Source organism: Cucurbitaria berberidis (assembly GCF_010015615.1).
Source record: "Cucurbitaria berberidis CBS 394.84 unplaced genomic scaffold K460scaffold_3, whole genome shotgun sequence".
Classification (NCBI taxonomy): domain Eukaryota; kingdom Fungi; phylum Ascomycota; class Dothideomycetes; order Pleosporales; family Cucurbitariaceae; genus Cucurbitaria; species Cucurbitaria berberidis.
The window spans coordinates 3,846,318-3,869,269 of record NW_024468937.1 but is presented as its reverse complement, the minus strand read 5'-3'; the positions used below and the strand labels follow the sequence as shown (position 1 = coordinate 3,869,269).

Sequence of the window (22,952 nt, the reverse complement as noted above, 5' to 3'; positions counted from 1 at the left end):
GATTGACCTCATTGGGGCTCTTGCATTCACTTCGAGTAATTTAGTCCCGCGATGTAATGTTGCACGCTGTGGTTATCCGCACGGAATCCTACCCCAATGAAATAATAGATGGTAATACTCGAAGATAGTGCGATGGTTGCGTGTACAATTTAGCCTTTCCCAGCTTTAGGAGATGTGCCAATTAGTCCTCTTGCCTTCTGCACGACGTCGTGCTTCTGTGCATTTTGCCTGATATTGATTGTCACATGCATTCCAGGTCACAATGTTGTCCATATTACACTTTAAGGCGCTACTGTCGCGTCTTGTAACGCACCCCTCCAGGGCGAACTACTGTGACATCCCCCTAAGTTTTAGCCATCCCCCACGCGTGCCACTAAAAATGCCGCAGTAAACACAACCTTTACAGACTATAAAATAGAGCTTAACTAGACTAGAGAAGCTAAGGGACTGATCTCTAGATTCCGCATTAGTAGAGGCAGATAGCTATGAATTCAGAGGAGTCCCACAGTAGGCGCTGACCGACATTATTCACCTTCATTACACGATAATTGTCCTAAATAGAGTCGGCATATGTGATGTGCGCATCCCTAGCAGGTTACAGAACCATACTTGGCGACCGTCTCGACCTATCCTGGAAGAATTAATGTAATCACAAACATCTCTGCGCTCAAAGTACTTTCACGGAACCGGCGATAGCTGAACTAAGGCATAGGCGCTTTGTAAATCCTCTTAGCAGGTTACAGAAGAAGATATTTGGGCCTTACGTTACATGAAGACGCACACATCTCCGTACTCTACAGACTAGCAATAGCTCAACCAGGGCGTAGGCGCTGATTACATCTTTTGTTACATGGAGACCACAGCTGTCAGTGAAACAAGCCTGGAGGATATTCTTCCCGCTCTCCTGGGCGGCGATGTTACATGAGAGGCTAACCAATAAGGCCACCAGTGCTTTGTAATATCATCTACGCTGGACCAAAATAAGAGAGGTTTAGACTTTAGTCTCAATATAGCGCCTGGCCCCCTGGCATCGTATTGGGCATAGCTCAACTTCAAATATTGATGACGAAGTTTGAGCATCCCCGAAGCTTGGACGCAAGCCAATCGGGATAGTATTTTTCTTCTTCTGTTGGCTAACCTTTGTAGGGGTTATTGCATCGCTGCAACGCCACAACACAAGCAGTCTATAAGATCATAAGGCCTGAAAGGTATCTTCTGTGCTATAGTAGTACATATCATTAACACGCGTTTATCGTGTAATAATCACACAATAACTCATAACTAACCTCTTATCATTAAATTTTAAGCTGTATTAAGGGGTGGCAGTCTGTCTGTCAGCAAGCGAACAAGATTGCTCCAAGCAACTCAACACTCCCTGAACCAAGTCAGCTTTCTCTGTGTTAATGCATGCATTGGTTTCCTCGAGACCCCTGACGATCAAAAACCACACTAGCTATCCTAGTTTTGGCCGAAGTATTGGGTTATCGAGTCAGCCCCAATTTCCCTTGTTAGATTAAGTTTGAAAGCGTGTCTCTGTTACGGAGGGACAAGCATGAACCTAACAGGCTTATTAACGTCTAGTCTTATTTGAGGAGGAGCACTAGTTAATTTTTATACCTATGGTGGCGTTTCAATTCTTTCCAGTGATATGCCCTGATTCACCTCATAAATGTTGAGATTCTTTACAGGGCGATAGACTCAAGGTTTCCATGTCTCTACAGTCTCATACCACTGTAGAACCCCCGCCGCTCAGCCTGATTTACTGCGCGTCGTCTCGTGGCCTTCTTGAGCATATTTGCGTCTTGATGTGAATTATTTGAAGCCACCCAAATGAAATTTCTTGGGGTTCGTCAAATACAATCACGGAGCTATATCCGTGTTATACAGAGTGAACACAGGTCAGATTGCACCCCTGGTGTCTTCGGCGCAATTAGAGGGCTTCAATAACCTGGGTTCAAAGCCACTTTCTACCCTCTAAAGCTTGGAGTGCAGCTTGACGTGTGTACACCTTGTAGGCATAGCGTCACATGATTGGCCAATGATCTTGGAATGTGGAACCTAATTGGTTGCTTGGGTAACCGTCCAAAAAGGTTTAAAAAGGGCTATGGCCTTATTAGAACCATCAGTTGAGATATTGCCAGTCCGTAGAGGTGTACTCCGAATCCGTTGTTTTGAAATTATAAATACGGAACTCATCGAAAGAAAACGTGAGATTAAGGGGTGTACCTGGCTAGGGGGGAGCTAGCCTATCCCCTGTTCTCGAACGACAGGAGACGGCGCCAAGCAGAACTACAGGTAAGTTCCCGCGCTTTCTTATCAGATAACCGATTGCGATCCATTCTTCTCCAAACGATGTACTGTATTGGGCAATTTCTAGAACTTGACTCTTGTCTCTTCAATTGGCCCCCAATTTTGATGTTGTTGTCCATAGTCTTATCTATGCCTCTAAATCTCCCCACCTTGAGGGTTTCCCATTGCGCCTTACTTCCCTCCCTTCTATTCCCCCTGATGGACTTAAGGAGGGATGGCCTCTACCGGGAAGCATACAGTCGCTCACACACACATAGGACATCCTAGTCTTGCACTCCAATTGGACTTACGAAGCTACGTAAGCTTCCTTTTTCGCCGATCCCTTACCCAACCGCCTTGAAATTCTACGAAGCTCGCCAGCTTCTATGACCCGACTACGCGACAATTTTCCGTAAAGACGCCCCTAATTCCAAGCGCATCGGACCTCGAGTGGGTGGAGTCTAGTTAAACACCGGGACAAACACTTGATAGCAACGGATGCTATTTGTGGGGTGGGAGGATTGACACGGATCGGATCGGATACAGCTTTCTGTAGCAATTCGCAATCGGACGTGTATGCCAGATCTATATCACTTGAAAATCCGATCGCGCGTTACATCTCTGGCGAACCGTGATGGGGCGTTTTCGGGGTCGTAAAGAGCTTGCTGGAAGCATAGAGCAAACGTCAGATTCACCTCAACCGTCAAGCTCTCGTCAAACGGCGCCTCTGCAGACACTAGCAAAGAAGAGACACACGTACGTATGGCAATGCGTAAGTACTTATAACCCAGAATTGTTTCCGTGGCGCATAGGGCTCTGACAAAGTAATAGTGTACCTGTGGTACTGTCAATATACCATACAGAAGCAACAATTGCCCCTCGTGTGGTTATGGACGGTGCGGCAATTGCAACATCACCAAGGTTCAGATCTAGTGAGTTGCTCGTACACACAATACGCAACTTCGCGAGTGAAATGGACCACAGTAGGTGATATGAAGGGGCTCATGTTTTATAAGTTTTGGGCCCGAGCTCCAGAACCAATTGACTTCAGGTGAGGCTAGAGCTCGAGCCCAAAACTTATAAAACATGAGCCCCTTCGTACCATCTAGCCCGAGTCCTACCTTGTCCTATGTAGGTACACGAAAGTGAGCGCCCTGGATCCAACTGTGCAACATTGCCCCGCATATCAAGACCGCGTTTCTTTCCGTTTGATTGAGCGATGTTTATGTTCTATGTACCTTGTTTTATGTATTAGTACCTTTCATCTTCTTGTTCTGTCATCACTCGTCCCCGCCAAGAGAACCCCACGCACCGCGTCTCAAGTCGCAATCCTTCATGTTGCTTGCGCAACGCTTTCTATTCAATCTTTCATTCAACGGTACTAGATTCTCGTTTTTATCTGACTTTGCGAGGCATCTGCGCATATGATTGATACCCACAAAAGCATTGGGAGCGTTCTCGGATCGTTTAGTACTCTTCATTTACATCTCTGTTACTCTTGTTATGCATCGAAAACTTTGTATCATCATCGCAGCGTAAACCTACGTCGATTTCAAAATTCGGGGCAGACCAGGAAATGGGAGTTTGCAATAATCTGTTTTCTCCGCTCGTTAATTTCAGATTTCCAGTCAAGTCCAGTGTACAATCATCTTTAATTATGTATACTAGCAACAGGTGGCTTCCTAAATCAATGAAAGCAACAGGATATCTTACGGCCCTAACCTATTCATGGATGGTCGTTAACATTCGTAATAATCGTAACTCGTCATCATCGGGGTATATCAGCAATTGCGCCTGTACATCGAGCATCTAGACCGTGGGACTCAACTCAGCGTCCAAGTCAAAGTCTAGATTCTTAACATCTGTTTACGTTAGTATGTATAGAAGCAAACCAACTAATTAATATATCAACCTATGAAAATTGCATGGACACTCCACTTCTCTGGTCTTAAGGCAAGATAGCTTTGACCACGAAAAGATTACTAATAAAAAGAAGCAACTTACCAGCATTAGGCTTTCGTAAAGTATTTCGCCCCGCGCTCTGAATAAGCTTTTGGTATAACAACTTCCCAAATTGATTGAGTTGCTCAACGACAAAGGTGATGAGCGGAAGGGTCAATGATAGTACGAAAAGACAAATCAAGAAAGTCTTAGGAGTCCGATTAATCGCGAAAAGATTTTGTTCGCTACAAAAGTATTGTAGGGCAATTGCAAAGGGTGTCGTAGTCAAGATGATCTAGAACACATCAGCAACATTATGGTATTAGCGGGCTTGAAGTAATATACCTGCACGTTGACTCGAGTGGTGCGACTTGTCTCTTCCGCAGCCTTCTGACTGACCAAAGCTATGGCTGTAGTGCGTTTGCTTAGTTTGTTTATTTGGAGGCTGATATCATGAGTTTGATGGCTGAGATCATACGTCTGATGGCTGAGCTGATTATTTTCAACGTTTGTTCGAAGCGTTAGCTAAAAGCACCATTAGGAATTTTCCATAAAGAGGTGCATGCAAACTTACTGCTTTAGTGGAGTCCTCGTACAGCCTGTCCAATGAATTCAAATCTTGTTCCAAAAATAACAGATCCGCAAAGAACTTCTTGATCCTTTTCAATGCATGTCGGGCATTCCCATCCTTGACATCAGCAAAGTGGAGAATATCCCCATTGATATCACTGAACTTCTTCCACGCGTGTACAGCCGCAGACCAATGTACACGTAACTCGTGCAGAACTTGTTTGATCTGCAAGGTGTCCTCGTGTAACCGCTTGTTACTAGCTCCTTGATCCTGGCCGTGTGGAAGATTTGTGTATATGCGTTCTGTCATCTAAGTGTAGCATTAGCAAAAATGAATATATGGATAACCTGACTATCTTACCCAACCATTGAAACCCGTCTCTAGTTTCTGAACTAAGTACTTGAACTCATGTAGTACGGCGCCAATACGAATGGCCACAACGTGTAGGAAGTACACTCTAGGGTCCCATATTGTATTGTACGCATCCAGTACTTCATCCGAACCACATGAGGCGAATATATCCTTATCCGGCATTTCCTCCTCATCGTCATCCTCCTCAGGTCTATGATCAGAAAATCTATAACCCGTCCATTCCAGATTGTCACAACCAAATAAAAGTATGGTGTCGTGTGCTTTGCGGATGGAGAAACGAGCAGGTTTCTCGCCGGTATTAGATTCCATGTTCAAGAAGGAGAGATTTGTCGTCAGCTGTTGCACTCGGCCTTTTTTATTCCCTTCCACATTCGGTGAAGACCCGCATTCCCGCAATATGAGATGTGGAAGGCTAAGTTCTAGATGAAATGTAAGGAACCCGGTAAGCTATCCACGTCAGATAGATCGGTGATTTGATTGGGATGTTTTTACCGGTATATGCACTTGGATCGATGCTTGACGTGCTATGTGGCGGCGTAAAACGGCTCTCAAAGCCAGTACCTCATTCCATGACGCTGTCTTCGCGAGGGTGAGTATATAATCCAATGTGAGCTCAGGTATATAACTGGGGTATGTTTAGCACTTGCTAAGAAACCAAGAATAAACGAACAACCAAATGCACTGAGTATTGGATATAGGTGGTACAAATTGGGTGTGTGGTAGGTTCCGACCAAGATTTATTTAGGCTTCATTGTTCTTAAATGGACTTTCTGCGTTCACAAGAGTATAGGTAGAGGTGCTGCCAACTCACATAAGGCGCCGAATTGCATCTGATTCGTGGATAGGCTTGTCGGACTAGCGCACATTAGCCTGATGCAAAATATGATAGGTTTCATTGACGAAGAATACTTACCCGTTCCTTGAGAAAACTAGATAACTGGTCCGGGTCAAGCCACTCTGGAAGGCGTCGATTAACATCAGTCGACTTTCTACGGCTCTCCACCCAAGCACGGGTCAGGATTCGTGCGGCTTCCCCTTTTGAAGCATTTCGTACAAATTTCTTCGCCTCCTCAACCTCACGCGACGGTAAAGCGCTTTCGGTGATCTGAAAAAAGGCATCCAAGAGGTTCCGCTCGACGTTGTCCTCCTGCAGGCACGCTTGGAATATGCGATCATACTTTCTACGGTTAATGTTAGAGAAAACAGAATTCCATTCTCTGCCTTTTGGATCTTGGTCTAATTTCGGAGCTGAGTTGCATGAATGGTTCGCCATGGGACGCGGCGTTGTAGATCCAGTGATGAAGCGGAAAGCTCATGCTCGTGCTATTCTGGAAGAGTTGGTTGATAATATAGACCAAGTGTATGATAGTACTATCGTGAGGTTGCAATATAGCTCAAAAGCTTCGATAGGGCTTGTTTGCCGGGTGTGCAGTAGAAGACATATGGTGCTGATAATGAGACTATCGTATTGTGGGAGACAAAATCATGGTGCAACTCCTTTCACGAGCTCCTGGGGGATCTTAATCAACCTCGTGGCACACAAAAGGCGATGTCCGTGTCCCGGTAACAAATGACTTGCCAGCAGGCTCGTATTGCCGTACGCTGGGTTGCGGTGTTGCACGGCGAACACGTCTTGCATCTTGAGTCGCTATGCACAAGGTCACGATTGCACACAAGTTCCTCATTAAGGGCGAGAAAGAGGCTGTGCGGGAATTTTCACTCGGAAACAAGGATATGCATCCTTCGTTGCAAAAACGTGCCGGAAAAATTGCATTGATTCATTCGTCGATTTGGTTATGGGGCGACCCTATCCGCAGGTTTGGTGTTGTACTTGCCGTATGGATCTCTAGAAGGCAAACGTCAGCCTTACCCGAAGCCCAATGTTCTGGGCCAGTGGCGTAGGGCTAGCTGAAGGACGATAGTGCCAACGCACACAATGCATGGCACATGGTCGCGATCGATATCTGACTCCAGACGCGCACGTCCGCCGCGTTGTAAATCCTCGAATAAGCTGAAAATATTGTTCCGACAGGCTGTGGGCGCAAGAACTCAACCAATTGACTTATGAGTCATCTGGCACATGATACCCAGCAGCTCGATAGCTACTGCAATTGTTGATGTTCGCGTAGGACCGCCTCTTTTGCGAAACCTGCCCAGTGGATTGTTTCGGATAAAGCTAAGGCAAGAAATACACAGCCTCGAACCGCACATTTGGGATTTACTGCACTACATGCAGGTTGCCAGAGTGGAGCCCGACGGATTCGGGCCTCTTTCAAGGCCAAACTACCTCTGGGGAATTTTTACTGGTCATTCTGGATTACGACGCTAGAGTGAGGCGACATGCAAGGCCGACAAAGCTCTCGGACTACGACAATTGCAAATTCAAGTGCCCAATAATCGTAAATGTCAAAGTCAAGACTAAAAGACGCTGGTGTTCGCCTCCATTCATGCGGCCTAGAGCCCAGGAATAAATGATAAGCTATCGCCTGTCTGTGGAGGCAATTTGGTTGTGTAGCAGCTAAAAAGAAGCTGGTAAATCTATGGGCATTCCTATACAATTAAGTATAATTAGGAGCTAGTAGATTTTAAATTTAAGAAGGTGAACAGAAGGTTGAACGTTATGTGCAGCTTTTGTGAGGCTGATTATGCAACGTGCTTCCGATGTATCAATCACTAATGCACCGACAAGGTTCGTCCCCAAAGAAACCCGAAAGAAAAAAAGGAACTAGAAAGTGCGTACAACCCAGGAGAGTCCTCGATGAGCAAACAGCTCCGCCGCACCGAATCACTAATACTTACACTTTAATCATCAGGCTATTGCTTGATGTTCATTGAACATTAAACGAGCCTATTATCAATCGATGGTAGCTTTCGCAAGGTAACATGCATCTCGCCACCAATCCTAGTCGACCACGAAGGAGAGCTAATGCCTAACAGCGTGGCAGCCTCTTTGGGACGAGGCTTAAAATCAAAAGTCATTCAAGAGGCTACACTGCGCTACAGTCAATGACAGTCATACTTCCAGGCATCGCCCTCTTTTGCCTTACGCGATCTGTCACGCGCCTCCGGTCGTAGCCGCAACTGCTCATGTTTATTGTAGTTTGTCACTGTCGTGACCTCCTCGTCACTCGTCCTCTGGAGCAGGGCTGAAGTTCGGATATTGACATCATGTCGACACTTGATTTCAATGGTCTTACACAGTTGTTAAAAGGTCTGTCGGTATCAAGGCCTCCAGTAGAGCTTACCGGGGCCACCATCTTGAGCAACCCTCTCGATCTCTGTCGCTCAGCACTTGCCGAGCTTATCACTAGCCTCACTGAATGCGACGTTCAAGATGCATACAAATCCATCCAATGGCCGAACAATATTTTCAATGGTGATCTCTCAATCACGCTCCCCAGGCTGCGTCCAGGCTGCAAACCGGCCGAGCTGTCGACAGAGTTAGTAGATAAAGTATGAAACCCTTCCAAAAAGCCAAAATAGAGGAGCTTACTTTATATATTAGTTCCCGAAAGATAACGCTCTCTTTGACCCCCCTTTGCCCGAAGGCGTTCATTTGCGCGTTTTTCTGAAGCTCGAGACAGTGTCACGTCTTCTAGTACCGTATATCCTCGACCGAAAGCGTTACTATGGCTTCGATGTATCCAACCATATAACGAATCTGGCATCAAAGGAAGGTGATCGGAAAAAAGTCATTGTCGAATTCTCTTCACCAAACATCACCAGCGAGTTTCAAGGAAAACACCTGCGAAGCACAATTATCGGTGCCTTTATCGGCAGGTTATATGACTCGATGGGATGGGACGTTACCCGCATCAACTACCTTGGGGACTGGGGCAAGCCGATCGCTTTACTGCGCGTTGGCTGGTCAAAGTACGGCTCGGATGAGGCATATGAGGCAGATCCTGTGGGACATCTTCTCGAAGTCTATCACAAGATCGAAGAAGACTTCAAGCCGGAACAGGATGCAAGTAGGCAAGCCCGAGACGACGTGGCCAAAGAAGGGAAGGACGAGGGCGAAGCGCAAGTAGAGATTGAAAGCAGGGGCATCTTTGCCGAGCGTAATGAGGCGTTCAAGAAGCTTGAGGATGGTGAAGAGGATACTGTTGCTTTCTGGAAACGTGTGCGAGATGTCAACATCGAGAACTACACGAAATTCTACGAACGATTGGGCGTCCGCTTCGATGAGTACTCCGGTGAATCTCAGGTGACCCCAGAAGTGATGGTCGAAGTGGAGCAGATGTTAAAAGACAAGAAGATATCGGAAGAAAGTGGAGGAGCATGGATTGTCCACATGCAAACGCTAGGTGCGAAAGCTGGGACAGCTATCATACGTGATCGTTCTGGAAGCAGCACATACCTTCTTCGAGACCTTGCCGCCGTGCTGGAGAGGTCTAGGAAGTACTCTTTCGACAAGATGATCTACATTGTGGCTAGTGACAACAGCGTCCACTTCACTCAACTCTTCAAGATCCTGGAGGGTCTGGAACTGAAAGACCTGGCAAGCAAGCTGCAACATGTCAAGTTCAGTGAGGTCTCTAAGATGGCGGCGATACTCGGGAAGGGGTATAAGCCGCAGGCCATACTTGATAAGTGCGAGGAAGCAATGGCCAGCCTTTCAGAGATTGATGGGGATAAGGCTACCTTGCTAGGTGGGGCGGATCAGACCAGGGAATCACTTGCGACATCCGCACTCCTCGTCCAGGAACTGTCCACTCGGTCAAGTTCCACGCACGCCTTCGACCCGAGCACGTTGGCCTCCTTCAAACTTGGCTCAGGGCCCGATCTGCAGTATTGGTCAACAAAGCTCCGCGTCCTTCTCACCAACGCCCCTTCTACTGAAGAGCTTGGCGAGGAAGACTATCAGGCACTGGCGGAAGAGGACCAAGCCAACCTGTTGCGCGTCCTCGCGCAGTATCCGGAAGTTGTGAATGCCACATACCTTTCACTTGAGCCATCTGGTATTTTGGCATATCTTGTCACTCTGACTGAGCTGCTCTCCGAATGTCTCGGCGAGGGTGAAGAAGATGCTGCCGTCACTCCAGGCCTTGCCGCCTTGTATGAGGCGACTAGGATCGTGCTGGAGAGTAGCATGAAGTTGCTGGGCCTTACGCCGCTGGCAGACCTGCCGCATGAAAGGGCGGACACACCGGTTGGGGATTAGTGAAATTGCAAAGCACTGTTTCAGTTATTGGACTTGGTCGGCGTCTTGGCTCAATATGTATTGTCTTTACGCCGTAATATCGGCGGCTCTCCTTTTCCTGACATGATGTATGTGCCTCGAGGATAATTCGATCGTAATAGTATAGTTGGGTTTTCGCGTAATGATGTAACGAATTCCGACCTATTCAAATAAATTGATACAGTATTGCACAACCTATGATCTGGGCGCTAGCCATTATGATGGTGCTGAGAAGCTGTTTTCTAGTGGCATGTCCAGAGTAGCGGGACAACCCAAACGACATATTTTTCTTGCCCATGCCGTATTTCGCCGGCTATTCTACCTTGGGTTTACCATCCCCTGCTCTCTGTTTCATGCCGGAAAAATAAGTACTTACCAAAATAAAACTTTCCATTCGAAAACACATCCGATATGGTCTAGTGGCTAGGATTTGCCGCTCTCATCGAGAGTCGTTCACTCACAAGTGCCGGCAAGGCCCGGGTTCGATTCCCGGTGTCGGAAACATGCTTTTTGCAACTCTTTTGAATATATTTTTGCATCTCTTTTTGAAAAAAAAGTCAAATCTCGACCTATAGGCACTACAGAGACATTCGCTCACAGACCTTGACTGGACCTTTGAGACACGGTTAGAGCTTGAGTAACCCTAGACACTTTATCAACGTCGCCGTCATCATCCTCTCATCTCCACACCAGCCTTCACTGACATATACGCGATGAAAGGATCGTCTTAAGCAAGTTGATATAGTCCCTATCGCTCTAGGTACCAGCTAACAGTATTCGTGACAATATACAGATCACGCTGTAGGTAAAATTGGCATCTCCTACATCGCTCAGTCCACGGCAGACTGAACAACATTGCAGCTTTATCAATGTCATTTTTCACAGAGACGTCTATAGTAACATATTGACTGGTGTAACTTATGCTGTATGGGCATAGCGATCGACATAAACTACTGACCTAGCTTTCTATCAATGTCGCAAAATTCCATCATAACGCGACTGTTCACATATAATCTTGCAGATAACTAGAAAGCTTGTCTCGCCTTGTCGACAATGCTAGACCTCCTCCTGTCTGGATCACCACCCTGCGCCGCGATACTCGCTCTCCTCACTTGCTCGTGGAGATTCTGATCGTTCTCACCACCGCCCTCAAAAGTAACGAGCGAGGGGCACGGCCCGACCTTCTTACGCAGGATCCAAGTCTTGATCCACCAGGGCAACACGGTACCACATTGGTGGCTGATAAAGCGCCGTGTCGGGATCGCAAACATGTAATCAAGCTCTTCTAGCGTCCGCTGCTTTGTCTCCGGCACGAAGAGGAAGATCAGACCTAGTGCGACAAGATTGAGGCCAGCGTAGAAGGCAAAAGCACCGGTCGGTGACATGGCACTCAACATGCGCGGGAAAGTGATGGAGAGCACAGCAGCCCAGAACAGGCAGGTTGCGACAGCCCATGACATGCCCACTTCACGATGGGAGAGCGGGAACACTTCGGCAGAGTAGGTAAAAGGCACAGGGCCTTCGCCTGGAGAGTACCATGCGCCAAACTAAAGGACGATTAGAACCGACACGATGAAGAGGTTACCGAGGAGACTTACGAGGTAGACAAAGAGCGCGACTAGCCCGATATGGGCTGAACTGCTCTGTGGAATCAAATAGCACAAACCAGCCGCGAGCAGAGTCCAGCACATCTGAGGGAAGGTAAAGAGGAGGAGCGTGCGGCGGCCAAAGGTGTCAATAGTCCACAGTGCGGGAAATGCGAACACAAAGTTGACCAGACCAAAGCCCATGGAGGCGACGAGGGACTCAGTGACACTAGCACCGGCTAGTTCGAAGATGGTGCTGGAGTAGAAAGCAATGATGTTGACTAGCTCTGGTTAGCCAAGTACGAGAAGGAGGTTGGTGCCACGTACTACCGCACATCTGCTGCGCAATCATGACCACACCCGATGCGACAGTGGCTCTCCGAAGGCGAGGAACGGTGAAGAGCTGCGTAAACCTCGAGATATAGTTCGTCTTCATCGACGTCAAACTGCTCTCAGCGCGAAGCTGGGCATGGATGTAGTACAAATCGCGAGCGGCTTGGAGCTCGGTGTTTCGGAGACGCTTAAGCGAGTTGAAAGCCTGGGGGAATCTGCCTTTCTTGATATACCAGCGGGGACTCTCGGGGCAAAAGTAGACACCGATCAAGAGAGGCAGGGCGGGCAGCAGGGCGGATCCAAACTGCAGACGCCACGAAATCTTGCCGGTGTCTTTGACAGCTAAGTTGGCGACAGTCCCCATGAAGATACCAAAGGCGGTCCAGAGCTGCCAAGTCATGACCAAGGCGCCTCGAATGGATGCCTGTTGTTGTGTGAGAAAATGCGTATTTGTGAGTTAAAAGAGTAGACTTACGGGAGCGTTCTCTGCGGCAAAAATGGGAATGGATGCGCCCTTGCATCCCATACCGATTCCAAGGAGAAGACGGGTGACAAAAAGCTGTTCCCAGGCTAAGGTACAGCGTCAGTGTCAAGTCAAACAGCGAAGGATCAAAGATGCATACTTTGAGAGAGCGCAGAACCAATTGGAGATAGAGCACAGAAGATGGCAGAGATGAAGATGCAGCCCCGACGACCGAAGAACTGATTCAGAGGATCTGAGCACCAGCAGCCACTGTATGTGTTAGCAAGTTCAACCGGATTGAAATCAAAATGTCACCTACATAAAGGCCGAGGCAATGTAGGGCCCGGCGTTGATCAAACCCTGAAGCCACTGGTTGTGTTCCGCGTCGGGATTGACGCTACCGTCTGCCAACTTCGCGCGGACAGGAATTCCAAGCGCATCCGGGAACGACAGATTAGCACCGTTGGAACCCGTCTGATCCCATCCTTGAACAGCAGCGCCGATGGAGCAGAGAATGATGGTGAAGTAGAGCAGTTTTGGCTGGCGCCACTTATGGAGTACTTCATTGGATATGGCATCCTTTTCAGCCTCGGTGATCCCTGGAACTTGGGCGAAGTTGACAGGATCGCGAGCGACCAGAGCTCCTCTGCGGAGGAGAGGATGGATTTCCTTGAAGTTGTTTTCTCCGGCGAATGTGTCGACATCACGGAGCATCTCCTCCTCGGTCATGTGAATGAGGGGATTCTGGATCTTCGCCGAGACACTGTTGCCAGTATTGACAACAGCTCGCTCCTCGGAGGAACTGGGTGCGTTAGCTTCATTGATCAAGTTGAAGGACGGTAGAGGACCCATACGCATCGTGATGCTCAATATGAGCTTTGTCATCGTAGTCAGTTGCGCTAGCCATGGCGACGGAGCTTAAGTGAGAAAGCTGGAGCTTGGTGAGCTTGGACAAGCGACCAAGACGAGCGGATAATGCTCAGCATTTATGCTACGACTAGCAGGACTATGGATTGAGGGGTCACACAGGATCAAGCCGGAGGCTGTCTTTCTAGCGTAAGAGTGTCGACAGCCGCTGGAGCTACGTATGAGCTAGTAAGGTAGCTCAAATAAGTGGTGGCATGCAAGGTGACTTCAGGAAGGGATCAGCAACGTGACCCTTGCTGCACGCTGCACGCTCAGACTGAAAGACGGCACTGGGAGGCCTCAAAGCTAATCTGCCTGGAGCGCGACACACCCTAATCGACCTCTTTCTATCGTCCAGCGTCGCGATATATCGAATCAACCCCGTCGTTGCGCGTTCGGGGATCCCCAGATGTATGATAGTTGTGCGATGTGGTTTGCGGAGCAACAAGCTGCGGCGCCGAGACGTCTTGTCGGAGCTTATTTCCCTGCGGCGTGCTATCAGGGCATTTGGCGGCTTGGCCGATGCTACACCCGCTCACGTGTCGTCTGACCCCATGGGGCATTCGTCCCAACAATACGAACAATGCACTTAAAGGCGGGTCCCAGCCCACACTGGAGCCAGTGAGCATAGCAATTGAACCAAGGGGGCGAAGTGGGGTGCGTTGCATGCCCAAGTATCAGTTTGACAGGTAAGCGCAAAAAGACAGCCCTCTAATCGCGGTACGGAACACCTGTAGCGTAATCACGCCCACGGACAGGCCGAGTGCCAATTTCTTTGATGACGAATTGACAAGGCCCTGAAGCTGCGCTCTGGAAAACTGTGGGCGGTCAGCTGGAGAGCGCTTTTGAATCTAAGATCTGGCCGTCATTATTAGCGCACTCTTCGACCGTTATCCGCAACGTCCGCTGACGGTGACGAGGTGGCTTTTCTGAGGCAACTTATGAATGAAGTAGCTCTAGCCAACGAAGATCGCCGTAGGCTACGTCGGCTTCCGACATTGGACCCGTGACGATCATGTACCCGGTTTTAAGATGCGCCATGTGAGGGGTGCCCTCTCCGCGTTTCTCGGTCGATCGCCCAGCCTTGCCCTCGTTTGTCTGATCATCACGGCTTGCCTAAAACGGTAAATTGAGAAGATAAAGTTCGGGTGGACGCGTGGTTTTGATTGTTCACAGGGAGTAGAACCTCGGCTGCTGGACGCGATACTCTCCCATTGTCTTGTTGGAAACTCACGTGCAACAGCTCTTCATACTACGCTCAGCAATTGCAGTTCTTGGAAATCGCAATCTAACGCTTTTGTGTACTTCTGGCTTGAGCTATGGGAGTGGCGGTCGCTAGTCTTGTACCCTTGTAGCGTGTACGTCCCGTTGTTCAGCAAGTCTGTAGTCTCGCAACACTTTGTTATTATGTACACTTTGAAACATGGCTACTTTAAAAAGGAAGTAAGCGCGCATAGGCGGGGATATTAGTTGTTGTGCTTCTTTAATACTATTACAAGTAGTACAGTTTAGGAAGCTTTTGTTATTCTTACAGTGCAGTCTTTATTAAGCGCTGTCTATACGTAAAGAGCCGGCCGGCCACCTAGGTTTACAGTTCTATACTCTTAGGGTCCTTGCATTCTCTAAGCTTCTTCTACTTCTCAAAGTCTCTACGTGTTTGCAATAATAATATTTACAGAACCTGGCGATAGCTTGAGCGGTAACACTGGGGCGTAGGCGCTTTCTAAATCTTCCTCGCACAAATAAATGCTCCCTATCAGTAATAGCATTCTACAAAAAGATAGATGCAACGTACATGGAAGTGAAACAAATCGTGCAAAAGCACTGCAAATAGTTGACAAAAAAGACCATGGCACAAACAGGACTCGAACAAACGGCCTCCTCGGAGGACAAAAAAGGTTCGATACCAGACTTGCTAGTACCTACATCCTCCGCCTGATTAGGGCTCCGGCTTGTGCTCGGTGATCAACAGTTTTAGCTGTCGACCGTCCCGGCCAAGGTATTTTATGTTTCCTGTAACCCATTGTTAGCATGTCTACCTTGGGAATTAATTAAATAATATACAATAACAATATACAGGTGCAAGCCGCTAACTCAGTAACGTCACCGCAGACACGTGGTACGGCGGGGGCTGCCTGTTTGTTTCATTGTGGGCGCGGAGCTACACCGCAGGTGAAAGAGAAAGTGAAACCCCAAACGGAACCTTGAGTTCTGGATGTCCCGCATCTCTTCTCTCCCTGTTACAGCTTCAATTACCTCGTTCTCATATCTTTACTAACATAGATACAATCAGTTGTTCCAAGACACTGAGTAAGTGCCTCCAGCTATCACTGTGTTTCTTTTTCACTCTTTCACCTCCAGGACATTGTGAGTCACCCTTCCCCGCCCGCCCTCCACCAAACTTGCAGGTCTAACCATCCAGGACCCCAATAAACCCCGGGGGATCGCACGTTCAAGTACTGTGGGTGGTGAGCGCTTCCCTCAGCTTCAATAACATCGACGACAAAATGTGGCAAGATATACTGTGGAGCTTATGGGGATCGTACCAGCATTACAGACGAGCGATTTAAGAATCTGTGGCGATCAAGAAGCATAAAGTTGGGCGGACTACCTCTCAGTGTTCCAGGAACTATATTCATGGAGCAGTGCAGCAGGCATGCGATACCAAAGATGACAGGGATGTACATGTATAAGAGCCTTATCGGATTAAGCAGTGCTTTTATAGGAAGGTCTGTCTAAGTACATAATCATGAACGATTTTTTCATTATTTAATTTGGAAGTCGCAAGCAAAAATTTGACTGGTCTTCTCTGGAGATTACATATCACCGACTGAACATAGTCTACAGATTCCCATTCCAATTTGCTGGGCTTCATATGAAGCAGATCACAAATGAGCTTTCAGTTGCTCGTTCTCACGGAAACGCTTCGGCCATATGCCCTGCTTCCCCGGCGAAAGGATCCCATTCGGGTCGAGCGCATCTTTGATGGTCTCCACGAAGCGACGGTATGCGTGATCATTGAAGTCGTACAGCGACGCAACGCGGTCTATGGCACAGAGTCAGTCAGGATCGGGAGATGAACCAAAGTACGGGAACTGACCCATAGTGTTAACATGACTTCGGTACTTGCTATATCCCCTCTTCTTTCCCTCCTCGAACAGGTTGTTGAAGATAGTCTGCACAGTATTTCGGTGCACTAAGTTCGTCTTGTCGAACGTGAACATATTGACAAAGATGACATGGCGCTCGTGCATGAAGAAGTCGCAGAAAAGGTCGAAGGACTCAGCTTCGCATATCTTCTTCGACGTTTTGATCCATGCTAGGATCTCTTTTCCGTTGCTTGGTATGAGGGGACTATAGTCGTAATGTGCTCCGATACCACCCTTCTTCGGTAGTCGAAACTTGACCATTGGGAGAGACCACAGGGTAGGAATGCCGACAAAAAAGCCGCCGTCCATCTCGGGGACAGAAGTTGGGTCCAGTATCTCACCGTCCGGAGCAGAGAAGATCTTTCCTGTGAGCCGGCCTTTCGGTGCTTTCTTGGACACGATCTTCTTCAGCTCGTCAAAGTGCGCCTGTATGACATCCTTTGCGCCATAGAGACCAAACTTTGCATTCCAATATCCCAGGTCAAGCTGCTTCTGGAGTTCCTTGACTTTCCAGTCTGGTATCGGGCTGGAGTGGGGCCAGAAGTCTTCTCGGCGACCCATCATACCCAGCCATTCGACTACGTTGGAAACGTATACAATATTTGGAAGAAGTCCGTCGCGTCGTAGCGGACCAAAAACGTCGACGATAGTCTCCACATCATCAAGGTCGGGCATGTCGAAGGTGCAAGACATGTACGCTTGAGGTGCGGGCGTGAGCCAGATCCCCATCTTCGTCACGATGCCGAGATTTGATTGCAGAAAGAGGCCTTCGATACTGGGACCAAAGCTGAACTTAGATAGGTGCGCAGATGGCGAGTCGGAGATTGCGAATTGTCCTGTGCGTACTAGATCACCGTTTGCAAGTATGACTTCCAGCCCGGAGATGTGTTGGTGATGAGTGGCTGTTGGAGTGAAGCCGGTACCGCGATCCAGAGTATTGCCAACTACCGAACCCCAACCAAGAGATGGCACGGAAGGCCAGACCTTGAGCTTGTTCTTGACGCAATAGTCGTATAGCTCGGTGAAGGTGACGCCAGGCTCCACGACTGCGTACGCATATTCGGCATTGACCTCAATGATCTTATTCATACGGTGTAGGTCAAGAGCTATTGACCCGTTGACACGAGGCGCTGGCCCACCGTAGCTGCTCCTGTTTTAGTTTCACGTTTGTTGCAATGGCGTATTTGCGACTCACCCAAGGTTCTTCCCTCTCGAGAACGTCCACACCGGTATACTAAACGCGTTCGAGATTTTCAGAACCTCCCCCAATTCTTCTATATTCTTTGGTCGGACGCCCGCACTCGGCATTTTGCGGTGTCCCTCCGCCTCATGCAGCTCATACGGATCAATGTATTCCGTCAACCCATCGCCTAAAAGTACCTGATCATCACCTACGATCTCTTTGTACTTTCGAAGCGCAACATCGAAGTCACTCTGCGTAACTCCAGGCGGAAGCACCGATTTCAGTGGTGTCGTGATTGAATCTTTGAAGAGGGTCTGGTGTGTTGATTGGTATTCAGGGTCGATGTAGGCAGGGGAGGGCATCTTGAAAGGTCTTGAATTGTCTTATGAGAGGATGTGAGAGGTGCAGCTATAGATGTAGCCAATTCCTACCTGGACAGATCCATGTCAGTGCTAATGCGCATGTCGGGACGCGTCGGGGAGTTCCCATGCTTCCCCACAATGCGGAGAAGACCCCACATCTCTCGACTTCACGGCTCTGAGCCACGCTAGGGATTCCCCAACTAATAGTCGTAATCCCGAGTTCCTTTTCTTGAGCCATCGCTTCGGCGGCTTAGGATCAATCTGAACCGGATGATCGCGCTGAAGCGCCGTCGAGACAATTCTCCGATAGAATCGACTGAAGATGCATGCCCACTGCGAAACGAGGATTCAACCTCAGCGACGTTATGGTGAATATCAGACTCTCTCTACGCTCTGACTATCTTGAACCCACCGAGACACGGCGGAGAGCCTGTGTATCTTTGCCAACCTAAGCAGTGCCCGACTAGAGAGAGCATCGAAAGGTCGTCTTCATAGAGCACCTAATAGAGCTCAAGGTAGGCGTTGAAGTCACCCGGTCGACATGTGTGAAGAAATCGCGTGGTATGGGACGAGACAAATTACGGAGATTTCGTCGGGGTAGTCGTAAAGATCAACGGAGGGGATGGGCTGACAGTAAGAAACGGTGCAATGTCGGTGTGGGGTGTCGCGTTGCGTGAAATGTGGGGTGGGACTAGCGCGAGACCCTAGCCAGCTAGTCTCCAACCTCATCTCATCTCTCCTCGTTCGTTCACACGTCGTTCTTCCCGAAATCCAAAATCACTGATATGTAACACCAATGTTATTGTGGACCTACTCCTGACCCATGGTGCCTGCTTAGTATCCTCGCATAGCTGACTGAGTCGGTCACCATGGCGATGTCAAGCGCTCTCAAGGTTGTAATTCATGACGGTGATGTCTCATTAGGGCGGATCGGCCAAATCTCTGTTTCAATTGTACGAATCCTCCCCTCGTCGCATAGTTCGTTTGCTACCTATCTCCGTCGTCGCTAGTATGCTCCATTGGGGCACTAGGCTGGATGACAGTACATCAGCTGTGTATCCTTGATTGTCAACCGAAAGGTGTCAACGCTTCCCTAGTTGACCCTTCATTCTAAAAATTAACTATATCTTCGCCTGTTGGTAGCCTACTTGATCTTGGGTGGGGCCTAAGAATGTCGTTGTACTCTCCCTCGGCCTTTTCCTTAGACACGAAACCGGGAAATAGTACAATCAACTCTTTGAATACCCCAAGCTTACCTTCGTCTCGCCATCAGTGGTCATTCCGCATGGTGGAAGTCAATACGAGCTCTTGGAAGCTTCTCTTTGTCTGCGCAATGTCTTTCTTGGCCGGGCTGCTCTTTCGGGGTCGGCAACTTTTGAAATGTGAAATTAAAGAGTTGGTATAATGGTAGGCTGGACTGAGTTTAAGGGCGGTATTGCAAAGGAAAAAAAAGCGATGAGTAATGCACAATAGCTGGGCCTGGAAGATGGATCGGAACAGGCGACTCGATCAGGTGCGCGAGGGCGGCGAGGCTAAGAGTGAGAGTGAAAGCTAACACCAGGCCACCCGAAACAAGGCAAAAACTAAGTTAAAAAGAATACAGAAGAATATCCGATGGCTGAATCGAACCCGCGCAAAAAAAGGGCGCCCGCCGATCCACGTGTGTAACGCACGGATAAAGTCATGCGACCGGTGGAACTTTGTCTAAACCCAGCAATTACACAAATGGTGTCGGCATGTTGATGAAGGTCTTGAGAATTTCTTAATATATAAAGCTGTTTCAAAACAGAATTGAAAGAGCAAGATTGAAAGAGCAAGATTGAAAGAGCCCCGAACGCGCACGCGCACTCGGTCCCACGTGCACTCTCTTTCACCTCCGTGCACGACATCATGACCCACATTAATTTTTATTATTTACCTTTCTAGGCGCCGACATCAACACTGCCGACGTCAAAAAAGGCCCCGCCTACTTCGAGTTTACCACCCACGCGGCAGCTAATGCCACTCAGCGTATCATGGCTGCATTTCCGCCTTTCGGTATGAAGAAGCACGAATTCGACGAGAGCGGAAGCGAAGATGTGATCCAGAGCCCTGCGGCCGTCGCAGTGTCCCAGCGTAGCGGGCCTCACCAATTCGTAGTCAAGCTGGCAAAGGCCGACCTTGTTCCAACCCATAAGGTCATCGAGAGGTACACGCGCCGGTGCAACCAATGCGATTTATCTTTCCTAACCTCGGCAGCTGCCTCACTAAACGGCTAATGCAAAAATTGCCGCGCGATCTCCTCTTCGTCGGCTGTGATGGATGCACTTTCAAAGCTCCATGTATTACCGCCACTGCCTACCTCCCGAGATTAGCCCAGCACTTGGTATGTAGTCCGTGTGCAACACTCCATTCAGCAGGCTTTGCTAACAGACAGAAATAGCGCCAGAAGCTTACGTTGACTGTAGACGTGCAGAGGTGGCCCAATTACGCAGTTGGTCTCGGCTATCGATCATATCATCAACAATGCTTCATATCGTCTTATAGTACCGCTTGATAAACACCATATCCTCTACACCACGAATCCTCCTAAGAATTCCGACCCCGCTATCCCCACCGGCACCGCGGTTGCACACGTTCATCTACTGGTTGGTATGCTCGCGCACGAGTGGGAGATGGAGGGTCTTTTAATTCTTGCACATAACGAGCTGGTGCTAGCACTCGACAAGCCTGATCAACCCAACCTAGATCAGTTCATCAACATGGTCGTTGACACCGGAGTGTTTACAGAGCCCTTCGGCGCAGGCGCTAGAGCGGAGGACCCTTGGTTCAAACAGATCCTCAGCACTCTGGGCACTTATGGAGCACTGAACCACGAGATCTGGATGACACAGGATGAGTAAAAGTACCTCGAATTCGTCCCGAAAGCGCCCTACTACGCTCAACATGTCTTCATGGCGCAGGCAGAGATATCTCGTGCTGTGATGGACAAGTACGCCATCAATATGAGAAATGGGAGCGGCTATGGAGGAGTTGCCTGGATAGAAGCACTAACTAGCCGTCAGTAAGATAGGAGGCGTATCTCAAATATGGCTATAGCCATCAATAGCCATGATTCAGTGTATCATAGAGATCATTTATTCAGTAGAATACAATGACAGTGTCTTGGAGCTTCTACGACCTCAAGGAAGAAACATTAAGTGTAGTGTTTAACCTTACACACTAGATTACTATTCATTCCTCCAGTAGTGCGCTTTATTACTTCGAATCATAGCCTTCCCTTCTTTCCCATCTCCAAGGCAAGCACAATGCCTCCTATCGCTCAGTTTCATGGGCGACCTACTCCTCAACCTTAGCCCGCTTCTTGTTCGTCCTGTTCTGCCTCTCTGTCTGTTTCTGTTCTAATGTCTCCTTCAATATCTTCTTATGCTTCTCCTTCGCGTTGTTGAGATATCCAAGGAACTCCAGGTTATCCTGAATGAGATCTAGGAAGGCATTTAGAACACGCTTGTCCCAACGTTTATACTCGTGCGCTATAGCTGCCGTCACGATGAGATGTTTCAGCAAACCGTCCTTGTCGATGCAGATCTTAGCGGAACCGAAGGTCCATGTAACAAAGTCTTTCATGGCTTTAGGATCGAACCGGCTCCTCATTAGAAGTTGCTCGATCAGCTTGACATATGCCGTGTCAATAAGAGCAGGGTACTCCAGGAACTCGGCGAATTTGATCATCTCCAAATGGAATCGCACCGACTTCATCTTCTGGGTTGCGTCGTTATAAGGGGTGTCCGGCTTGTTCTGCGCATGACCAATGTTCGATATCTCGCCCTCAATGTGTCGCTGGTATGTGCCGAGATAGAGAAAGTTTACGAATCGATCCACGATGATCGGAGAAAACGCCGGGAATGGAATCGTGAATTGCTTGCTCGGAGTCTGAATCTAGGGCATTAGAGTCGAGCGCATGATGACAGCAACAAGCAATTGAACACGTACACCTAGGAACAAGCTGAGAACCATCCAGTCTGCAGCTGGGCCGCAAAGAGCCCATGCCGAATGGATTGGAAAGACTATTCCGTTCGAATCGAGAAGGAGGTCACAGCCAATATGTGATTTCATGACTTGCTGCGCGTGTCTAGAGAATCAGTGCGGGTCAAGAATACTTTAGGTCAACATACTCGGAGCGGGTGACGTGCGGCGTCGGGAACTTGTGGTAATCATTCGTGAATACCAGTTGCAGCAAATTCGTCTGAGAACGCCAGCTTGAAGCTGGTGTGTCTTGCGCGGTTCCCGTCGACATTGTTAAGAGCGAGTTGATAGTTGTTGGAGGTGGTGCACAGATAACAAACAAGATACGTGCTAAAGTACTAAACAAACACTAGTGCTTTGCCAAGCATATTGGGGGACAATTAGGAAGGAGCTCGTTTGCAGTGAGTCATTACCTCTTAGTTAGATGCTAACTTAGGTAACACTTCACTTTAAACAAGTGAAGGCTACAAAAGATTTTCTGCATTTTAGTCAAAAGAGATAAAAGAGCAAAGAAGGCTATTACTGCTGCTACGAGTTTCGAACCACCGCAAAAAGAAAAATCACAAGAAAGCCACATACGAGTGTAGAATAGTAACGCACCATTTCCCAA

General features: G+C 48.3%; 6 protein-coding genes and 1 non-coding gene across 7 annotated transcripts; 3 read left to right on the top strand and 4 right to left on the bottom strand.

Annotated features, from left to right (window-relative positions):
- Positions 1–4,237: 4,237 nt before the first annotated feature.
- Positions 4,238–6,579, bottom strand: K460DRAFT_430894 (uncharacterized protein; the record flags this gene model as incomplete). The annotated part of the gene is made up of 7 exons (XM_040938332.1): positions 6,087–6,579; positions 5,985–6,028; positions 5,666–5,798; positions 5,162–5,620; positions 4,805–5,110; positions 4,576–4,722; positions 4,238–4,525 (listed from the first exon to the last, which is right to left on the bottom strand). The coding sequence occupies exons 1-7, from the start codon at positions 6,444–6,446 to the stop codon at positions 4,238–4,240; spliced, it is 1,737 nt and encodes a 578-aa protein (XP_040788494.1). The 5' UTR covers positions 6,447–6,579.
- A 1,624-nt stretch (positions 6,580–8,203) lies between these two features.
- On the top strand, positions 8,204–10,547 carry K460DRAFT_395467 (Nucleotidylyl transferase). Its single transcript, XM_040936047.1, has 2 exons — positions 8,204–8,626; positions 8,679–10,547. Exons 1-2 carry the CDS (start codon positions 8,342–8,344, stop codon positions 10,335–10,337), a joined length of 1,944 nt encoding a protein of 647 aa, XP_040788493.1. The 5' UTR covers positions 8,204–8,341; the 3' UTR covers positions 10,338–10,547.
- Positions 10,548–10,760: 213 nt separating this feature from the next.
- Positions 10,761–10,856, top strand: K460DRAFT_t42. Its single transcript has one exon. It is a non-coding gene; the product is annotated as a tRNA-Glu (tRNA).
- Positions 10,857–11,167: 311 nt separating this feature from the next.
- On the bottom strand, positions 11,168–14,068 carry K460DRAFT_366770 (sugar transporter-like protein). The gene is made up of 7 exons (XM_040933449.1): positions 13,592–14,068; positions 13,057–13,539; positions 12,898–13,007; positions 12,750–12,844; positions 12,269–12,698; positions 11,954–12,222; positions 11,168–11,902 (listed from the first exon to the last, which is right to left on the bottom strand). Exons 1-7 carry the CDS (start codon positions 13,642–13,644, stop codon positions 11,381–11,383), a joined length of 1,962 nt encoding a protein of 653 aa, XP_040788492.1. The 5' UTR covers positions 13,645–14,068; the 3' UTR covers positions 11,168–11,380.
- A 2,460-nt stretch (positions 14,069–16,528) lies between these two features.
- K460DRAFT_284755 (vanillyl alcohol oxidase) lies at positions 16,529–18,337 on the bottom strand (the record flags this gene model as incomplete). The annotated part of the gene is made up of 3 exons (XM_040928766.1): positions 16,529–16,689; positions 16,744–17,936; positions 17,988–18,337. 3 exons carry the CDS (start codon positions 18,335–18,337, stop codon positions 16,529–16,531), a joined length of 1,704 nt encoding a protein of 567 aa, XP_040788491.1.
- A 2,015-nt stretch (positions 18,338–20,352) lies between these two features.
- K460DRAFT_430884 (uncharacterized protein) lies at positions 20,353–21,459 on the top strand (the record flags this gene model as incomplete). The annotated part of the gene is made up of 3 exons (XM_040938331.1): positions 20,353–20,525; positions 20,576–20,702; positions 20,785–21,459. 3 exons carry the CDS (start codon positions 20,353–20,355, stop codon positions 21,217–21,219), a joined length of 735 nt encoding a protein of 244 aa, XP_040788490.1. The 3' UTR covers positions 21,220–21,459.
- Positions 21,433–22,636, bottom strand: K460DRAFT_366768 (uncharacterized protein). The gene is made up of 3 exons (XM_040933448.1): positions 22,492–22,636; positions 22,310–22,448; positions 21,433–22,249 (listed from the first exon to the last, which is right to left on the bottom strand). The coding sequence occupies exons 1-3, from the start codon at positions 22,611–22,613 to the stop codon at positions 21,656–21,658; spliced, it is 855 nt and encodes a 284-aa protein (XP_040788489.1). The 5' UTR covers positions 22,614–22,636; the 3' UTR covers positions 21,433–21,655.
- Positions 22,637–22,952: the final 316 nt, after the last annotated feature.